The following is a 21,679-nucleotide window of genomic DNA, read 5'->3' as shown; positions in this document are numbered from 1 at the left end:
AAACTAGCAGTTACCAGTAGAGAGAGGGAAGGGGGGGAGGGGCAAGATAGGGGTAAGGAATTAAGAGGTACAAATTACTATGTACAAAATAAATAAGCTACAAGGATATATTGTACAGTGCAGGGAATAGAGCTGATATTTTACAATAACTATAAAGGAAGTATTATCTTTAAAAATTGTGAATTAGTATGTTGTATATCTGAAACTTATGTAACATTGTACATCAGCTACACCTCAATTAAAAAATACATTTAAAAAAGAAAGGTAAAGCACAAAGAAAATTTTTGGAAAGACATGGACAGAGTCTCAATGACCTGTGGAACAGAATCAAGAGATTTAATATACATAATTGAAGTCCCAAGAGGAAAGAAGAGAGAAAAAGGGACAAAAAAAGAATATCTAAAGATAGACAAGCTGGAAAGTTTCCAAATTTGATCAAAAACATCAACTCACAGATTCAGTCAGCTCAGTAGACCCCAAGCAAGATAAATATAAAAATAGACTAGGCACTTCATAGTCAAACTGCTGACAATCTAAAAAGAAGACAGGAAAAAAGATACATTTCATATAAGAGAAGAAAAGTGGGCATAAGAAGAGACTTCTCATCAGACAACACACACACACACACACACACACACACACACACACACACACAGAGCATGGGGACAGAAACCTGCTCGTGGTGTCTTGGAAACATGCCCCCAAATTGCTGCTTTGTTATCAATAAAAGGTTGATGTTCGGCTTGGGTCAAAGAAAAAGAAGAGAGAGAGAGAGAATGGAATGATATTTTTTAAGTTCTGACAGAAAAAAATAACACACTGTTAACAAAGTACTCTTTATCCATGGAAAATAACCTTTCCCTGGATAATAAAATAAAGGCAAAGTCAAGACATTTTCAGAAAATGAAAGGTGACAGAATTTGTTGCCAGCAGATCCACGTCTTTAGGTTGAAGTGAAATGATATCAGATGCAAATTTAGATAGAAATGAAGGAAGAGCGCTGTATATTATAAACATGTAAATAAAAAGTTTTCTTATATTCTTTAAATATCACTTGACTGTTAAAACAAAAATAACAACAATATATTGTGAGGTCTATAACATGTGTGGTCTATAACATATTATGGTCTATAATTATGACAATACCACAAAGGATGGCAGAGGGTATAAACTGAATTATACTGTTGTGAGACTCTCACGTTATATACAAAATGGTATAATATGAATTTAAGATAGACTACATGTAAAGGAGAAAAAAAGAAACAAAAACCAGAGAGGGGACAAATTTCAAGAGCAAGACAACAGATACAACCAAACAATATCAATAATTACATTAGAGGTAAAGAGACAAAACACTTCAATTAAAAGGGATTATCAAGCTGAACTTTTTAAAAAAGATGCAAGTATGTGCTGTCTTAGAGATGTACTTATTTTTAGTCACAGAAAAATGAAAGCAAAAGAAGGGAAAAAGACAAAAGATATGCAATGCAAACAGCAAGCATAAAAAAAAAGCTAGTGTGGCTATTTTAATACCTGACAAAGCAGACTTGAAGAAAAGGAGTATTACCAGTGATAGAGACAATACTTAATAATACAAAAAGAACAATTCCCCAGGAAGAAAAATCTGATAGAACTAAAGGGAGAAACAAATTCACAATCACAGCTGAAGAATTTAACATGTCTCAGTAATTCATAAAACTAGACAAAACTTGGTAAAGATCTGGAGAAGATTTGAATAATACGATCAACCAACTTGGTTTAACTGTAATGTATAAAACACTTCATCCAACAACTACAGAATATTCCTTCGTTTCAAGTGCACACAGAACATCCACCAAGATAGACCATAAAATGGGCCATCAAATAAGTGTCAAATCTCCAAAAACTAAAATCTTACAGGGTGTGTTCTTTGAATGCATGGAACATTAAACTAGAAATCAAAGACATACGATATCTAGAAAGCCATTAATAGTTGTAAGTTACGCAGCACACTTTTAAGTAACCCATGAGACAAAGAAGAAATCATAAGGGAAATTAGAAGATATTTCAAACTGAATAATGATGAAAATACAATATATCCAAAATTTGAGGGATGCATCTAAAGCAGGTTAGAGGAAATTTACAGCTCTAAATACCTATATTAGAAAATAACTGTAGGGCTTCCCTGGTGGCGCAGTGATTGTCTGCCTGCCAATGCAGGGGACATGGGTTCGAGCCCTGGTCTGGGAAGATCCCACATGCCGCGGAGCAACTGGGCCCGTGAGCCACAACTACTGAGCCTGCGCATCTGGAGCTCCACAACAAGAGAGGCCGCGATAGTGAGAGGCCTGCGCACCACGATGAAGAGTGGCCCCCACTTGCCACAACTAGATAAAGCCCTCACACAGAAACAAAGACCCAACACAGCCATAAATAAATAAATAAATAAATTTAAAAATGGTCCACATCAAAAAAAAAAAAATCTTTAAAGAGGTGATGGGTCTAAACCCCTTCTAAATCCCTTCTCAAATATGAGCTAGCCTTAGTGACTAAATTTTAATCAATAAATTATGGCAAAACCTACTTCCAGTGCTTGATCATAAAGGGCAAAAGAGCTTATACCTGTCTCTCTCTTGGAACATCTGCCCTTGGAACCCAGCCATCAGGCTTTAAGGAAGCCCAAGGCGAGTGTTGAAAGAAGCCAATGCCCCCAGCCCCGGCTGAGCTCCCAGCTGAGAACCAGTACCAATTTGCAAGCCATGTACGCAAGCAATCTTCAAAATGTATCCTCCATCACACAGCTGAGCTGCCCAGCTGATGCTGCATATAGCACATAAAGGCCCTCCCTACTGAATCTTGCCCCACTTTCAGATTCATGAACAAAATACATGACTACTGTTTTAACCAGTGAGTTTTAGGGTGGTCTGTTACACAGCAATAGATTAACTGAAACAAGAAAAAAGGTTAAAATCAAGTGATCGAAGTTTCTACCTTAATAATCTATAAAAAAAGAGGAACATTAAACCAATACAGTAAGTGGTCCTTTATAGAAAAGTCTGCTGATCCCAGAATCAGATTTCAGCAAGTTAAAAACTTCTGCTGATCAAGACACTCTTAAATGTAAATTAAAAAAAAAACAAAAAACAGAGAGCGATACAAGAAAAAAATGTAAATTCATCGTTTCTAATAAATATTGTTGAACATATACATGTATATGTGCACATAGGTATGTATATTTATTTGTGTATATGTGTACATATATTTGTATATATCACCCTGCTTTTTCCACTGAGCCCAGAAGCAAAGACACCCCAGGAGCAATAAGCACATCTAGACAGTACCCAGATCTTGGTCTCTAAAAATCATTCTCTACTAAAAGGAAATAGGATTCTTTGAAGAAATGAGCCTAGAACATCTTGTTAAACTGGAAAGTAAGGAATGCCTCCCAAAATGATGTGGGCATATCAAAGGACACAGGAGCCAGTCTGCCGGGCTCCTACTAACCAAAGCTGAGACAATCTGGCATCAAATTATTAAGTACAGTAATAAGTTGTAAACGATTAAAAAACAGGAAACCATGTGCCCATACTGATAGGGAGGGAGGGAGAGAGAAGGAAAGGAGGGAGGAGAGGGAAGAAAGGAAGGAAAGAGAGAAGGAAGGAGTGAGAGGGAAGAGCTCTTGCTTACAGTAGAATGCCAAATGCTGAAAAGTAAACGAGGAAGGGATGCTGCAGCTGGAAAATCATCACTGTGCAACCATCATGATAAAGACTGGATCAGGCAGGAATTTTCATCTAAAGTACTCCCCACAGGTGGTTTATTAGTTGCAAGGGGGAAAATCAATTATACAGTGGACTTCTTTTTAGTCTTACTATGCCTCTTGGTTAACCAGATCATATAAAAGATAATATAAACAATTAGATGGTCATCATGGCAAAAACTGCTGTCCTGTGACAGTCCACACACTGATTATCTTAGGTGTGGACTATCCACGTCTCAAGCAATTCCTTGCCCTTCTAAAATGACATGCTCTAAGGACCCAAAACTAACCCTAAGCAAAGTCTTAAGCCTACTGAAAAATTAGCGTAGCATGAATGAGGGGTGGAGGTGGGAGAAGAACAAAGGACTGGATCCAAAATACTCAGTATGTAAAGTTGTTACCTGAGCGAACTATAGTAGAATGAAGATGTTCATTCAAAGCCATATTTCCAAGGATACGCATTATATTTCTCTGTACGTTAGGACAGTCCTTGTGAAGTTGGTACAGCTTCTGCAGTAGTTGTAAGCCTCCATTTGCTTCAATTTTATCACAATGTGTGGGAATCTAGCACAATAAATTAATGAAAGCTCACTTTATGTTGCACAAATTCACTAACCAGGTGACACAGCATGCTGGTGGGCAGCCAGGTGGCTCCTGCTCAAGGAAGAGACCCAGAGAGACCCCCCCAAAACTCTCAGCTCAGCTCAAATAAATAAGCAAACCCCTATCTGTGTGGGAAGTGCTTTAAAATCACTGAAAAATTAAGGCCACTAGGACTTGTGACATTTTTATTCTTAAAGTTATTCTGCTTAGTTCTTGGTTGGATGTAACCACAATGTCGTTATTACAGAATTGGTTCAATTTATACTGATACTTTGATTGGCTTGAAACTACCTTAAAAGGTTCTCTACCCTTGAGAAATGTGCCACCTGATAACAGGAAATAATCCCCCTGTGTAAGTGGCAGATTTTGCTTCTGCCTACAAGAACTCCCAGATAGAGATAAGCAACATCTGTGGACCTACACACTACCCCACACAAGCCCACAGCTATGGGGCTCTCCTAAAATTCAAGAGTTGGAATTTTTTTTTAAAGAGGAAGATCAAGTAAAAATTAAAAAGAAAGAAAGAGGGATGTGAATTTTTAATGGAGAAAAGATAAAAGAAAGCCAAAGGAAATATATACATTAAGGTAAGGTGACATAACTGACCAACAAGCCATTACAGTCTGCCAAGGTCACCAGCACAGGCTTGCCTCTCCCCAGAACTTAGTTTTATCACTTATGTGACATCATGTCATGTATATGCAATGATTTTCACTCTCTAAATTTTTATTAAATTTTACCACATTTTATATGCATTTTAAAAGTATGCCTTTTAGACATATATCAAGTGAGATATGTAATATGTTGAGAAGTTTCTGGAAAGGTAACTATTACATTCCATGCACTTGGACATTCTACTGCAGATGCACCTATTGTTTCAGAAATCAGTCATAAGTCACAAAAAATCAAGCTTACTTTCCCACATTCCCTTTTTAGTGTGTTACCACACTAATGACTCTGCTTTGTGCTCGATTCCTAAATTCCACCCGTGGGAACTGAGATGACCAGAAAGCACCATGTTTTTGTGCCATGTCTAATGGTTCCCAATTAAACTGGAGCGTTTAGAACCTCTAGGATGGTGTTTCTCATGATGTGGGATCAACCAACTACATCGGCCTCACCAGGGATGCCTGTTACAAATGCAAACTCCTGGACTCCACCTCACATCTACTAAATTACAATTGCTAGAGGTGAGCAGGAATGTGTATTTTTAACATGCTTCCTGGATGATTTTTATGCACTAATGTTTGAGCACCACAAAGTTTGTTGCTTTTTTCTTTTTAAAATCAAACTATGATCATGTTAGAAAAGTTGTCATAATGCCAAAAAAATTTTTAAATCATTGACATATGTATGCTATGGTTAAAAATCAAGACTACGGTCAAGTAAATACTTTCTCCAAGTATTTACTTTTTTTCTATCTTAACACATCTTTCACAGATATTTTACTGGAAATTAACTCCCTGGTAATATTATTTGTAAAAATTATCTGAGAAAGGTAATGCAAGACAGCATAACACAAAGGTAAATGCCATATTTAGACAACAGGTTGCTTTATGTGCAATCAAGATTAAATCCATTTTTAGAAATACTTAGCAAAAGTGAAATTCATGTATTGGTGCTAAATCATGATTATCAATTCTGACAATTGAGAAAAAAGCAGAACTTTAAAAACAAGCGAAAAGCTTTTTTTTCTTTTATAAAAAATGAGAATTACTTCCCTTGAATGAACCAACATGTATAATTTTTTCAATGTGATCATAAAAAGTAAACCATATTTTGAAAATGTAAATTACCTCAGAATGTTTTACTAAAGCTTCCAAACAGAACATTTCCACTGTAGCAGAAGGAACTTCTCCAAAACTTTCAGCATAAGGAAGTCCATTTCCTCCAAAACACCATAAACCACCCTGAAAGTGAGATAATTAAAATTCTTAGTGAAAAAAGTGTCTAATATTTTCTTTTTGACAAAAAAAAAAATCTCTGTACTATATACAGTATTAGAAAGAACTAATATGTAAGACTCAAAATATTCTGGAAACTTACAGGGAACTTTCATTATGCAAACTGTTGCTAGACTAGAAAACATATGGAATTATTCTTAGAAGAGAGCAATCTTTGAGATTTTCTCAATTCTTTCCTCTGTGTCCTCTTATCTGAAAGTACAGAGACTAACACATAAATCTTTACCCAGTAAGAAAAGCCCAGAGCTGAACAAATAATGTTCTAGTGTCAGATTATGCCAGTTGAGTCTACTTAAAAATCTATCAATCAAAATAAGAGAAAAGGCACTACTGGAAAAATTTAGAATAAAGACAGTGATAACAATGATCAGAGAGCTTTTAATTAAAAAAAAAAAGGGGGGGGGGGGAATTCCCTGGTGGTCCAGTGGTTAGGACTCGGTGCTTTTGCTGCCATGGCTTGGGTTCAGTCCCCGGTCGGGTTCAGTCCCTGGCCGCGCGGTGCGGCCAGAAAAACAAGAGAGAGAGTTTTAATTCTTCTTAAATTGAAATTCAAGTTCACATGGAAGAATAAACAGAAGAGTTAGGAAAATTATGAAACAGAAGAGCAGTGGGGACTAGTCTTAATAGATATTAAAATATATTATAAGAATAAATGGGGAAAAGAAAATTTCAACTGTTACCACAGATCAGTAACATGCAATAATCTCCTACAAATCAGTGAGAAAATACCAACAAGGCTATGGAAAAATGAGCAACAGTCATAAACAGTTCTTAGGAAAAGAAATATAATGCCTCTAAAATAGATAAGAAAGGATATTTCACGTCTATCAGACAGGTGGGGAAATAGACATTCTCATCACGCTGCTGCTGGTAATATGAAACGGGCTACTTCTGTGGAGGACAATTTAGCGACAGCTGTCAAAATTACAAGTGCCCATGCCCTTCAACAATTTATCCTACAGGACACTCACACACTGGCAAAGTGATACAGGTACAAGTTTGTTCATTGCAGCTTTGTTTGTAAGAACAAAAGATTGAAGCTCCCTAATGTCCTTCAATAGGGGGTTGGTTAAATAAAGGATGGTACAATTATACAATGGAATGCTATGTGAGTCTCTTCATATATTGATATACATCAGTCTCTAAGATAAACCCTTAGGTGAGAAAAAGGAGCAGAAGAATGTGTACCATATGCTACCATTTGTGTAAAAAAGTGTGTTAACTACATGTGTATATTGGGGTGGGGAGATACAAGGAAGATTTATTACTGTATCTTCTTTTGAAGGGCTTTGTATTTGAACTAGGGGTCTTAATCGTGTGCACACAGACCACCTGCTGGCAAAAGAGGACAACTACAAGGTAGTGTCTTTCAAAAATGTATATATAAAGCCCAGTGTTTCCTGTAGGAAATACAGTCCATAAGTTTCTGCATTCTGAGTTAATTTATAGGATTCATGGTTCAGTAAACCTAGTAAATGTTCAAAATGTTTGGCCACTCTATAATTCTTATTCATGCTGTCTTCTCTGATGTAATAATCTTTTTTTCTGAGTTTAAACATGCTTGGATCTCAAAGATTCATGCTATTTAAATGGAGGATTGGGGGCTTCCCTGGTGGCGCAGCGGTTAAGAATCCGCCTGCCAATGCAGAGGACATGGGCTCGAGCCCTGGTCCAGGAAGATCCCACATGCCGCGGAGCAACTAAGCCCGTGGGCCACAAGTACTGAGCCTGCGCTCTAGAGCCCACGAGCCACAACTACTGAAACCTGCGCGCCTAGATCCTGTGCTCCTCAATAAAAGAAGCCACCGCACCGCCACGAAGAGTAGACCCTGCTCGCCACAACTAGAGAAAGCCCGCGTGCAGCAACAAAGACCCAATGCAGCAAAAATAAATAAATAAAATTTAAAAATAAACAAATAAAATAAATGGAGGCTTGGGAAGGAGTAACTCATTGACAGTCGTTGCCTCCTGCAGCAGAGACGAGGGTAGAGGGTGCACTGGTGGGCTGCGGGGGGTGGGAATGTTTCTTAAAAACCAACCACCACAACCTGCCCCCCCCAAACCCCTCTCCTCACATCACACCTTCAACTCATCTGACCTCTTTCCAACCTAAATGTTCCAAGGAAGAGAAAAACGATCCAGGATTTTCATTTTTCTTGGTCATTTTAAAAGTGGGATATAAGAGTGCAGTTCCAATTTTATCCTTGTTGGCAAAGCTTTAAGTTATTTATGAACTGGCAAATTGTGTGGCAGTAAGAAGCATAAGCAAAAAGGAATAAATAAAATGTATAAATTCATAGTGTGGTCATACAAAGTATTTTCTAACTCTTAACACAAAAGTAAATATGCATGGGTACTGCTTCTTTATCACTGGATTAAGATATACTGAAAAACAATTTCTTAGGGATCCAAGAAATCCATAGGAAGAGGTGGAGAGAGTGACAATGTTAAAAATAATAATAATGGGTAAGGCATAAAAATTAAAAGGAGACAATAATAATAAAAGCATAAAAGGAAATGTCAACTAATCAAGTTAGTAAAAGAACTTATATCCATATTATATATTAATTATAGGTGTATAACAAAGCTTTTTACGTATCATTTTCTTATTATGATACTCAGAGACACAACATTACTATGAGTTAACGTGGTATTTTTCAAATGCATTTCAACAGGTTTATACCAGCCAAATAATTTAATACATAATAGGTATTTTCTTACCATATAATCTACCTTCCAATTAAACATAACCCTTAGAGCTATCTCTATTTTTTCTTTGTGATACAAAAATGCTCTGATTCACAACAGAAATATGCCAGTTGTTATTTAAGTATATATAAGTTTGTGTACAGCTGGCTCTTTTAGCAATGTCATGATTCATCCATTCATTATTCAATAAATATTTATTGAGAGCATGTTGTGTCTGAGGTACTGTACTTGGTACTGGGGAGATTATAAGAGAAATCAGAAGAAGAAAGAGAAAAACAGAAGAGAAAAACAGAAATAAGCAAGCAAATAAATATATAAAATAATTACAGAATGGGAAAAGTGTTATGAAGGGCAATAAATGCAATAAACATTTGAGATAAAGAGGAAGGAGCTAACAAGCAGAGATCTGAAGGACAAGAAGGAGGCAGCCATGTGACAAGCTGGTGGCAAAGCAGTCCAGGCAGAGGGAACACAAGTAGATACACAATGAGCAAGTTTAAGGAATGGAAAGAAAGGGCCAGTGTGGCTGGAGCACAGTGTGCATGAGGGAGGGAGGGGAGGGGAGGGGAGGGTCAGAAAGGTGGTAAAGAAACAGAGTCAGGCAAGCTGACGCTGAGGCCTGCTAAGAGATGCAACGTCTGAAAATAATTATCTATTCTCCTACAAACACTTAGAAATGAGCTGGGTTTGCTTTGTCTCTGTTACTTACACTTGATGAGCAGATTTACCCATAACCAAAGTCGGAAGGAGGGAAGGTACAGGGAGTTCGCAGATGACAATGATGGGTTCATCCCAACAGAAGGAATCCTTGATCTGCGCAGCTGTACATCATGAGGAACTTGCAGGACCTTGGAAGCCTGTCCTTCCCTCTGAAAGCAAGCTGCATAGTCTCCTGTTTTGTGTAAGCATCTCTGTAGGTTTCCAAATCCTCTGGCATTAAAGAAATCTCCCATCCTTAAACCCCATCTATTGGCATCTTCCTCTCAATCACAACCCATTGCTATACTTATGCAGATGGATGTTAGAAGTGTCTTGATGCAAGGACTTCAGACCTTAATGGCTTAGCTGATTTCAGAGAGACTTTGGGAAATTACAAGGGAAGATGTAATACTAGAAATGCAAGCTTTTAGCTGGATTGTCCTTAGCCAAGACCACAAAAGCTTTATGATGGGAAATCATTTCAATGCACCATACCCACTGTTCTCTTTACTCCAGGCAGTTTGCCACATTAGATCAAAAAGAAATCACAATCTAAAATGTCTAAACTTCTGCATCCCTGGTTGCATCCTTAGGCTCTAGGTCACATTCACCTGAGGTCCTCTAACAGATGTTGAAAATGGAGACAAGCTGACTGATGGGGAGTGTCCAGATGGTAACAAAAACCAAAACAAGACTGAAACCCGGATCCTGACATCAAAGGAGGAGCGATCTTGATAGTAATATCTGGGATAGTAGAAGACCAAGGACCACCCCAGCCTGTCCCCTGGCCTCCCACCAGAACTGCAGTCAACAAATTCCCAGGCAGATCTTGGAGAGCTACCAAGGCTTTAGATGTGGGAGTAGGTGACAGATGTGGGAGAAGGGCTTTCACTCTCACTGACCCAGTTCTCCCAATGAACAGAAAGAATAAAAGGAGGGAAAGCAAATCATTGCCAGGGTTGGTGGGGAGCAGGGAGGACGGGGAATTCTGATACTGCTTCTAGTTGTGGTTGTGGGTCCCTTTGTTTTAATATGTGTGAGAGCTAATCTCTGTGTTTCTTCATAAAAAGTTAAAACCTTAGAGCTCTGCAACTTGTGCAAACTAACTGGGCGTAAATGACGTTCATTCTAAAGCATGAGTTTGTAACCCAGGTCATCCTTAAGGGTCTGGGTAGATAGAATTCAGGGGAGAGAGGATGTAAGCTTGGCTGGGAAAAAATTACATCTTTATTTTCCTAACACTTAACTAAAATTTTTCATTGTATTCAATTATAAACATAGACAATAAACCACAGTAACAGCAGCAGTCTGTGTGACTCTCAACAACAGAAAGCGCAGCTATTTCCCCACCACGTATCACTTGCTACAGCTACCTGAAAAGAACGTTATGCTCATCGTTCCTTTGCACGCCAACTGCACGTTCTCACACTGGTGACCTAAAATCGACACTGCATCTAACTCTCAAAAGGTTCAGGGTGGAAACAGCAAATGTGTGTAAATAGACATATAAAAATATATCTATAGAAAGAGGGAGAGTAAATGGGGAATGATAAAACAAGTGGGATAAAATATGAATCACTGGCAAATCTAGTGAAATGTATTATTGTTGCAACTCTTTAAGTTTGAAATTGAAGTACATATATTATGTTACAAATTTTTTATTTTGATAACAGTATTTCAATATAATTGGTTTCCCATGTAATGCTATGAACTGTATTTTATGCATCTAGAAATGAGTTCATAGACTTTACCAAATCACCAAAGGGATGCACCTTTGGGCGTACAGAGGTTAAGAAGCCCTGCTCTAAACCCGATCATAACTGTAGGCTATCTGCTAAAGCCCAGAGGAGGCTCTTCACGTGAGCAGTTTCGTACAGAAGCAGCTCACCCCACCTGAAGGGAGCCTGGGGATCATCACGGGACAGGTCTGTCATAAACTGACCAGATCACTAAAAACCAGATGCATGCTCCTCCCACTCCTTCATCCCCAACTTACTGGCATATAAAAAAATCCAGAGCCTGACTAAACTGGGGAGGGGGTGGGGAAATAAGAGGAACTACGATGGAGTTGCTTACTGTTCTGATGAGATGGGACCTCAGAACTGAAATTAAATATTTATTTCAATATTAAACTAACTAAAGATGTGCTCCTTCTTTAAACTGCAGGCTGAGGCCATGACTTCTGGGCAGAAAAGAAGTGGCATAGTGTATTCAACCACTCTCCTCTTCACTTAGCAAAAGGTAAGGAAACACTGTAGAAGGTGACAGAACACTATAAAAGGCAGAGGGATGGTAACTGAATAGTAATGAGCAGAACATCTTCTGTGCTGAAAATGAGGAACATCAGGCCAGGTTCCAGGAGCTCTGGCACGGGAGCGAGGAGAGAAGTGAGTGACGGCAGTGGGAGAGGGCAGTGGGTGGGACGCCTTGCAGGAGCAGCTGGCGCTCGTTGTAGGGCAGGAGCATCACGAAAAGCCGGGGACATCTTACTCTCAGAAGACAAAGGTGCTCTCACAGCCACCTTGGGGATGGAATTTAAAAGGATAATGAGGTCAGCCTAAGGAACAGGTTCTGGTGGCCCGGCAGTGGCGCTCTGAGCATCAAGAGGAAAGCAATGACTACGCTTCACTGGAGTGACTCCAAGACGTGGTCGAAAGGAGAAATTATAAAAAGTACACTAGAGAAGTCATATCTACTGATATGTCCCTAATTTCTCATAAAAACAGGTGAGGAAAAGACAAATCATTCTGTTGACTGAAAAAAATGAACAACATGAGATTTGTGAGTTAAGTTTTATTTGGGGCAAAATGAGGACTACAGCCCAGGGAGACAGCGTCTCAGACAGCTCGGAGGAACTGCTCCGAAGAGGTCGGGGGAAAGGTCAGTATTACGTACGATTTTAGAGAAGGGGGGACGTGCTGTCAAGCACACGTTTTGGCCGAGGCTTGCTGCTCGTCACGAGGAGCAGCTGTCACCACTAACGATTTCAGCGCTTCTCTAGATATGAGGAGATGCAAGAACTTGGGCTCATAAGATCTTCTCCTGAAAATGTCTAACTCTCTGAAGGCCTGTCCTGCCAGTTTTTCCCAGAGCACCGAGCACCTCATTCCCGGTCTCCGCCCTGAACTCCTTTCAGGGGGCGTTGATGGTCAGCGGCTGCAGTGACCAGTGACTTCATCCTTGTAGAGCCAGAGGGCGAGCGACAGTTTTTAGTTGGCGATTCACTTGGTAAAAGAATATAAAATACTATGATTTGTTTTACTGATAAAATACTTTCTCCTCAATGAGTTGATTAGTTATTACAGTAACAGTGATTATGATTTGTTTTGATTTCTCTTAGAGATGTAAGAGATATTTTACGAAGACACAAGTCTCGCTGAAATGACACCACAAGAACAGTGGCACTCAGTAACCGCGGTCGGGCGGGCCGGGGTGGGAGTCTGCTTAGCACGCTGCGCCTAGGACGCTGCTCTGAGTCACGCAGCAGCCCTCTGCCATGTGCGGGTAGCTGTCTGCCGGGTAGTCACATCTAGTCAATGGGAGTAAGAGATGTGGGGAGAGAACACCAACACCTCCATCAGAAGGGGCGCCTTTTCCCGTCTGAAGGCAGCCTTATTCCAAAGGAGTGGAGCTTCCCCGTGGAGCACTCTGAGCTCTGAGGACACCGCAGACACCGTGCCCTCCTCACCTAATGCATGGTTTCCTTCAGTTTTCAGACTCCTTGCCACCAAACAAAGTTTACACTCTGTAACTGTGCCTAGTGGCACCTTCCTCTCAATCTTCTCACCACCCCCAGGGGCAGGCACACCAGTAAACAAGGGCCAGTCCATGCCTGGATCACAAAAAGTAAAGGGCTCAGATTTAACATGTAATGGGAAGCCATTTGGAGGGCTTCAAGCAGGAGTATGACTGGATCTAACTTGTGTTTTTAAAAACATCCCTCTGGCTGCTGTGAGGACACATAACTGGAGAGGTAAATTGGAGGCTAGAGGTTGATGTGGTGTCTGTAGCTCACAGAGGTGATGGAGACACGATAAGGAAGCTTTCTGGATCCAGCAAGATGGTGAACTTGGCTTCCAGTTGTGGACAAAGAACGTAGCCTGCCATTACAGAAAACAAACAATGGCGCCCACCATCAAGCCTTCAGCCACGGCAGCACCCCCACCCGCTGTGTGCCTGAGGGGAATTCAGGAGGAGGGAAATGTGAAACATTCTGTGCTCGATACTGGCCCTAGATAGTTAAGGTACATACCTAAGGAATAATTTCAGAGAGCCCAGATTCTTGCATCTTCCCCTACATAAAATCATTAACTTGAGATGTGTGTTCTTTGTGATTAGCAGTCATCTATGATGTTCAACTACGTGGCTTTTTTTTCCAACAAAAACTCAGTATTTCTGGCTCCTCCCTTACCTCTTTGGAGCAGTTCCTCAGAGTTATATGAGACGCTGTTTCCTGGGCTACAGTCCTAAGTAAGGTGCCCCGAATAAAACTTAACTCACAACTTTAGGTTGTGTGTTTTTCTTTAGTTGGCATGGTGAACACCTCCCATGACAAACATGTTTAATAAAATATAACAAAAGCTATTTTAAAACAAAGTCAAGCTCAGGGACTTCCCTGGTGATCCAGTGGTAAAGAATCCACCTTACAATGCAGGGGACGCGGGTTCGATCCCTGGTCAGGGAACTAAGATCCCACATGTTGCGGTGCAACTAAGCCCACGTGCCACAACTACTGAGCTCATGTGCCTCAACTAGAGCCTACATGCCATAACTACAGAGCCCATGCGCCCTGGAGCCTACATGCCACAACTAGAGAAGAGAAAACCCGCACGCCACGACTAGAGAAGAAGCCCACGCACCTCAATGAGAGATCCTGCATGCCTCAACGAAGATCCCGCATGCCGCAACTAAGACCCGATGCAGCCAAAAATAAATAAAACAATAAATAAATCTTTAAAAAAATAAAATAAAATAAAACAAAGTCAAGCTCTAAAGAAAATAAAAATAAATAAAGGGAAACCCTTGGGTGCTAGAATTGAAAACAGAACATTCAGCAGAAGCGATAAACACATAGCTGATGATATAAAATTCCTGCAGGCATCTCAGGATGGGCTTTTAACACTTGTTCAGTGCAGAAGATGTGGTTTTGAGTCTCACATTCTATGGGAGCTAGATTTGAGATCCCTATATAAAGGCAGAACCTTGGAAAGATTGCCTCCTTGTCTATAAGAGAGTCTAGAAAAACTCTGCCCAGCAGCCCATGAAAGCAACAAGAAGCCTGTTTCTGCTTGGGGCTTTGAGTGAGAAATCACAATTCTAGGACTCTGCCATCCATAGATATATCTGAATGTATACTACCTATGTGCTACAGAAATTCCAAACTAAGGAATCAACATAAAAAACTAGTCCCTAACAGTGAACTCCTAGGGTATCCAAAAGAAGCAAACACAAAAACTGCTCTGTAGAGATAAATTTAGAATCTGAGGTGCTTGGGACTCCCATAGAAAACAATCAATCTGGCTGAAGATAAGCTCACAGTAAAAATGATTAACACATGTTAATCTACAATATAACATAAGGGGGAGTCTGTGCCACCACAAACAGGAATTAACCCCCAATAAACTGAAATAATAAAAGACTGTGAAAGAGACTCTAAAATTATTTTTAAGTGAAAGGAAGAAGAGAAAGCAAGATGAAAGAACAGGACACTACGAAGAAATGATGGTGGCCAGGAGTAAGTGGCTACAGTGAAGGTGGTGAGACAAAGGGATTCAAGGTATACTTGAAGGAACAGCTCACAGTAACTGCTGATTAGGTGAACCTGGAAGAAAGGAATCAAGAATTCCTAGGCTTTAGCTTAAGCAACTAGGTGGGTGCTCTGCCCTCTACCGAAATGAAAAAGACTAGAGGAGGAAGAGCTTTGCAGAGGGTGGGTGAGTTTGGCATGTAAAGTTGGGTTGCCTATTACACATCCAAGTAGAGACGTCAAGAAGGAGGTTGAATATTCAAATCTAGAGCTCAGATGAGAACACAGGGCTAGAGATATTGAATTTAGGCATCACCAACATAGAGGTAATATTTTAAAGCCTTGCCAGTTACTATTCATTCTTCAAGATGCAACTTCAGAGTACTTCCTATGAAGCCTTTTTAAAATGGTCTTTTAAACAGAGTGATGGGCTCTTGGAGTAACCTGTATCTCTCTTACACACTCTGTGACTTTGTTTATTTACCTGTCTCCCCATTATCCTAAACACCTAGCCCATTGTGTGACACACAACCAGGAATCAGTATGTTTATTCAGTTCATGGATGAATGCCTATTCTGAAGTTCTAAGTGCGAGCCCCTGGCACAATATCTTGGAAAAGTGGGCACTCAAAAATATTTACTGAATGAATAAATTAGCTAACCTTCTGAGCAGCTAGACTTTGACTGCTTTCACTCAGAGCCAAAGATGTAAAATACTGGATACACTCATCTAGGTCTGTTTGAGGTAAAGAAGCCAGCAACTGTCTGAGCTCTTCTTCAATGGAAGAATCCTGAAATAAAGGAAAAGAAATTCTTCATAATTAAACTCAACAATTGAGTATAACAAAAAGTACCCAAAGAATCAAAGCCAAAACAAAACAGGGGAGGTAAATCAGTGCTTTTAGTCTTGAAAACAGTCACCACCCTGGTAAGTAGAGAATCATTTAATGTTGAATTCTATACTTTAATGTCTGCTAACTCAATCTGAAAGACCTATTGCAAAGCATAGCTCAAGATGTTCACCTCATAGGCTACTTCACATCTTGAGTCAAAATGAATTATTACATTCTTTCTAACTAAAGCTGGCTTCTTAATATGCAGAACTTGTTCCTATCTGATTTTTTTCTAATAACTAATATCTAGAATAATTTGTTTTTCTATTTTTCAAAGACGGATTGCAAGTTTTCAGATTTTCATTTTCTAGAAAAGTCTGAGAAAAGTGCTCAAGGAACATGCTCTAATATCTATATTAGTAGTTAACAGTTAATATCCATGTATATTAGTACATTAATATCTATATGTAGTAGTTCTCCAGAGACTGTTTTGCACCCCAGGAAATATTCAGCAATATCTGAGACATTTTTGGGTGTTACAACACGGGGGTGCTACTGTCATCCAATGAGTAGATGCCAGGGATGCTACTACAGTGTACAGAACAGCTTCCAACAACAAAGAATTATTTGGCCCAAAATGTCAGTAGTGTTGAGGTCGAGAAAAACTGTTCTATAGCAACCTTAGAACAAAGGACCAATTTATGGATGCTGATATGCTAAGAAGCCACCCTCTGGTGTATAGAGACTCCCAACTCCACATAGGGGAAAATAATTTAGGAGAAACAGCACCTCCTGTGGAATCAAGAAATCTTGGAATGGAAACTACAATTGCAGGTTTACACCCTAGTTTACCTGCTTGTGACAAGTAGCCAACAAACTTCTTTTTGAATGGTTACTTTGCACCCAAAGTGAAGATGATATATTAAACATTTTTTACTCACTGGATTATTTTATTTACTTACTTCTTTTAAAGATGGTAAAGGAGGTGGGCGGAGAAAGAAGCGAAGATCACTATCTTTGCTTCGTGCCAGACCAATAAGAGTTCTCAGATCACAGGCTTGAGCAATTATCCTATACTGGTAATCTATTGTAAAAGTATATTGCGAGCACCCAAATTAGCTTATGGTTGTTTCAAAGGTTAAATGACCAACTTAACTTTTAAACTACAAGTTTGTAATTCAAAATTTCCCAAGTTTTTTTTAACTGCAACTGCATTTACAATACCAGTAAGCTAAATATCCAACATTTCCATGACTGATCTCATAATTCTCAACATATATCTAGATATATCACAATCAAACCAACCTTTTTGAAAAAAATAAACCTCAAACGTGAAAACTGATAGGTCAGAACCAATTTAACTTGTCCTTAAAAAAAAAAAATTCCATCATCCAAAAGCTATTTGATCACTACTCAAAAAAGGTGAGCTCCGTTTAAATCTGTCGTCCCCTGGTACCTATATGGTGCTTTGGCATTCCATGAAGCCCATGAATAATCTGAGGTTCCAGACAGTAGTACCTTGTTTTAGCCTTCATGATTTCACCATTCTATTCTTTGTGTATTGCTATAGACTGCATGTTTGTGTCCCTCCCAAATTCATGTGTTGAAACCTAATCCCCAATGTCACGGTATTTGGAGGTAGCACCTTTGTGAGGTGATTAGGTCAAGATGGTGGAGCCCTTATGACTGGGATTAGTGCTCTTATAGAAGAGACCCCAGAGAGCTCCCTCAATCCTCACCAGACACAGAATCTGCCAGCACCCTGATCTTACATTTCCCAACTTCCAGAAAACCATGAGAAATAAATTTCTGTTGTTTATCAGCTACCCGGTCTAAGGTATTTTGTTATAGCATCCCAAATGGACTAAGGACATGTATCAAAAAAAACTGCGGCCACTGAAGGAGACATTTTTTAATAATAGCACTATATAACTTGGGTGAGTTCGTCAGAATCAAGTGGGGAAGTTTTAAAAAATCTACATGCCAGGGCTCCAACTTTGACTTTTCTGATACAGTAGAAGTCTGAAATGGAGTCCTGGAAGGCAGATTTTGAAACAGATTTTTATTCTAAGTCTCCACTCGTTTAAATAAGCTTACTTTTACATTACAAATTATTATAAATTATTATAGCCACCACTCAATCAAACTAATTAACTTGTATGAAGACAGAGACCTTATTCTGAGACTAAATTTTTCTTTGAAAACATTATTCTTTTTTGTTTACCCATTTTTACAAGATGACTCTACTAACAAAGTATACTTTAGTCCCTGTACTCAGAGCAGATCTGATCTCTTGCTCATGTACTTTTACTGCAGAACTTGTGATTTTAAATACAACTAAATATTTAAAATCTTCCTTTAAAAACAAATATACACATGCAAATTAGGCACATTTGACCAAGTATTAGTATTAAAGCCAAATAGACTGTCAAAGTGAATGCAAATATAACTTTGATGCAGCCAGCAATTAAAATATATTTTATTAAATAGGAACCAAAAAAAACACAGACACATTAGGCCGTAACTATCAGAATCAAGAGTTTCTCCAATCAAGTAAAAGTTCATTCTGGTAGAAGGTTATACAAATATATCTACCTCAGTTTTGAGGGTGTTCTTACCAAACACAATATGACTACCAGGCCAGCAGGTTTTACACTTTCTCTATCACTGGAGTTTCTTTTAAGTTTTTTTGAAAATATTTTTTACATATATTAATATTTCCTGAATTATTTTCCTTCCTTAATATCTCCTTCCCTTCTCTTTTACATCAGAAATGAAGAGCTAGCTGACGGTGTGCCATGTGTTCAGATGGTTTCATTACCATGCCAGTGATGGGTCTCTGACATTTCCTGCACAGCCTGCAGTCGTGCTGCTCTGTCATCGGACTTACTCTTCCTCAGGAGCAACCACACAGCACATTCGTGATCTTCTATGTCAATTGTACTAAAGGTGTCTTCGTTAAAAAAAAAAAAAAAAAGACAATGTGAACAGTTAAAACAACATTTTCATCCTCACATTTAAGACAGTAATTTATAAATATTTGAAATCTACAATAGGAAAGTTATATCCATCTCCAGGTGTTGATAATGACTGATAGGTTTGTTCTCAGTTCCGTCATATTATTTTGTTTTATTTGTTACGTATATTATGTATGTGCTTTTGTTTTATATATTATGTTGCTTTCACTATGAGATTTTTTTTTTGGCTCCTCTTCCGTAAAAAACTTTTTATTATGAGAAATATGAAGCATATGGGATAGATTAAAAGAATAATACATTGACATCCACATGCTTACCACAACTAGATTTAATAAATGTTATTATTTTGCCATATTTGCTTAATCTATATGGATGTGTGTGTATTTTTTTTTTTTTTTTGCCACGCTGCACGGCTTGTGGGATCTTAGTTACCCAACCAGAGATCGAACCCGGGCCCTCAGCAGTGAAAGCATGAAGTCCTAACCACTGGACTGCCAGTGAATTCCCCAGGATGTGTGTGTATTTTTTTCTGAACTATGTGAAAGAAAGGTGCAGAAATAATGACATTCCACCCTTTCACAGTTCAACATGCATCTCCTAAGAATAAGCCTGCATTCTCCTATATAATCACAATGCCATTTTAACACCCAAGAATACTAACAAAAATCTTCCAAATCATCTAAAATTCAGTCCAACTCCATATTCAAATTTTTCCAATTGTCCTCAAAATATCTTTAGAGCTGGTTTTTTAAAAAACAGGATCTGATTAAGTCTCTTTAGTATCTTAATTCTAGAAAGTTTTCCCACCTTTTTTTTTTCATGATGCCAACTTTTTAAAGAGATCAGGTCAGCTCTTTTATAGCCAGCTTCACAATGCAGATTTGCCTGATTGTGAAATCTACATTTTTGATGCAATATTCTCATTATGAGAAAGCATGGGAGTGATTTTCTAACAAATTTTGAATTTTGAAATATTCATCAAGAGAGTCTCAATATTTATTTACAACTATCTAACAACAATGCATCCATAAAGATAGAAGGAAGAAAACAGTCCAAGGCATCAAGCCCTTAAATATAGCCCAAGAGAATAATGTTCCTCAATTTTCCATAGCTATAATAAATGTTAGTATAAGAAATGGGAAAAAAATCTCAGGTTGATCATTGAATGACTTTCAGATTACTGATAAGGAGTCTCAGTTAAATATGTGACACTTACCAGCAAATGGACCCTGTAATATCCTGGCTGATGTTGCCAATACTTTTCTTACTGCTTTGTGAAGCTCTTTTCTTGCCTGGTAGGTGATTCCTAAAATGATTACAAATTTAAATAAAACCAAGTAGGTACTCTTAATGCTATGCTCCAATACTTCAAAGAAAAAAATGTATAAACTAAACCCCAATTTCTTCAAAAAGAAAATATAAAACAGCATCTTTCTCTTTTTACTGTCACTATTTAAAGCAACTAAAACCATTATGGGAACACAGATGGGAACACAGAACTCTAGATCCCAAAAAAACCACTGCTTTCCTAGTCAGGGAAAAAGTAAAAACAAAACAAAAGCAAAAACACTAACTAAAACTTACAAAAATCCTCATATACAACATAGGATTAACTACATTCAGGAAAATGTCACTTAAAAATACCACTCTCAAAGTGAAATTCAGAGATACCTTACTAATGAGATTAAGCTCTACTATATAGGTAAATTATATGCTATGAAAATTATCTGTGTAATTGAAATTGTAACACACCATAAAAGCACGCTGAACTACGGAAGGTGAAATAACAATAAACACAAACAGGAGAGAGTGGTGATACACATAGCTGCAGACAGGGGGCAGCAGAGCGTGCCCACTCAGGGAATGTGAAGTGCTCACAGGCATGGTCATTCTGGCTGACACTGTAGAACAGGCAGCGGTAAATCTAGTGTGATGACTCACCAAGCTACCCATATCCTGATGAAAAGATACTCCTCTGCCCTAAAATTTCATGTTCACCAAGCAATCGTCTGACTACTAATTGGGTTTCCATGTGACCAAAATATGGAGAAGGGGAGTGTTCTGACTAGTAAAGACAGGTTTTCCAGCCTTAACGACAGATTTTTTCCCTCTGTAAATAAGTTGGTGTTCATACTTCTGAATCCATCTCATGAGTTTAGTGTGCATGAATAAATGCCTTAGAGCAAAAACACCTCTGAGCTCAGTGACAAAATCATGTTTTTATGCTTGCTAAACTGAGGACCAGCTTCCGAACTGACAGTCCTCATGAAGGTGCGGAGCTCCAAGTTCAGACTAGAAAAGCTGGCTAGTCTTCATCTGACTTAGTTATAGGAGAGCTACAAATCTGGGCTAAAAATGAAAGTCCAAAATTTGATCTTCAGTTCTTTAGGAACTTGGTTCTCATAGGGT

General features: G+C 38.7%; 1 protein-coding gene across 4 annotated transcripts in view; it reads right to left on the bottom strand.

Moving 5' to 3' along the window:
• SERAC1 (serine active site containing 1) overlaps positions 1-21,679 on the bottom strand; it is an 80,676-nt gene that overhangs the window by 15,450 nt on the left and 43,547 nt on the right. For all 4 annotated transcript variants that reach the window (XM_036871948.1, XM_036871949.1, XM_036871947.1 and 1 more), the window contains 6 exons: positions 20,487-20,576; positions 19,114-19,245; positions 17,255-17,376; positions 16,122-16,250; positions 6,139-6,252; positions 4,141-4,303 (listed from right to left, as the gene is read on the bottom strand). In XM_036871948.1, the coding sequence (XP_036727843.1) occupies positions 4,141-4,303; positions 6,139-6,252; positions 16,122-16,250; positions 17,255-17,376; positions 19,114-19,245; positions 20,487-20,576 (750 nt within the window). The remainder of the gene's footprint in view (positions 1-4,140; positions 4,304-6,138; positions 6,253-16,121; positions 16,251-17,254; positions 17,377-19,113; positions 19,246-20,486; positions 20,577-21,679) is intronic.

Source organism: Balaenoptera musculus, chromosome 12, assembly GCF_009873245.2.
Source record: "Balaenoptera musculus isolate JJ_BM4_2016_0621 chromosome 12, mBalMus1.pri.v3, whole genome shotgun sequence".
Classification (NCBI taxonomy): Eukaryota; Metazoa; Chordata; class Mammalia; order Artiodactyla; family Balaenopteridae; genus Balaenoptera; species Balaenoptera musculus.
The sequence above is the reverse complement of the archived record's forward strand: the minus strand, read 5'-3'. Positions and strand labels throughout refer to the sequence as shown.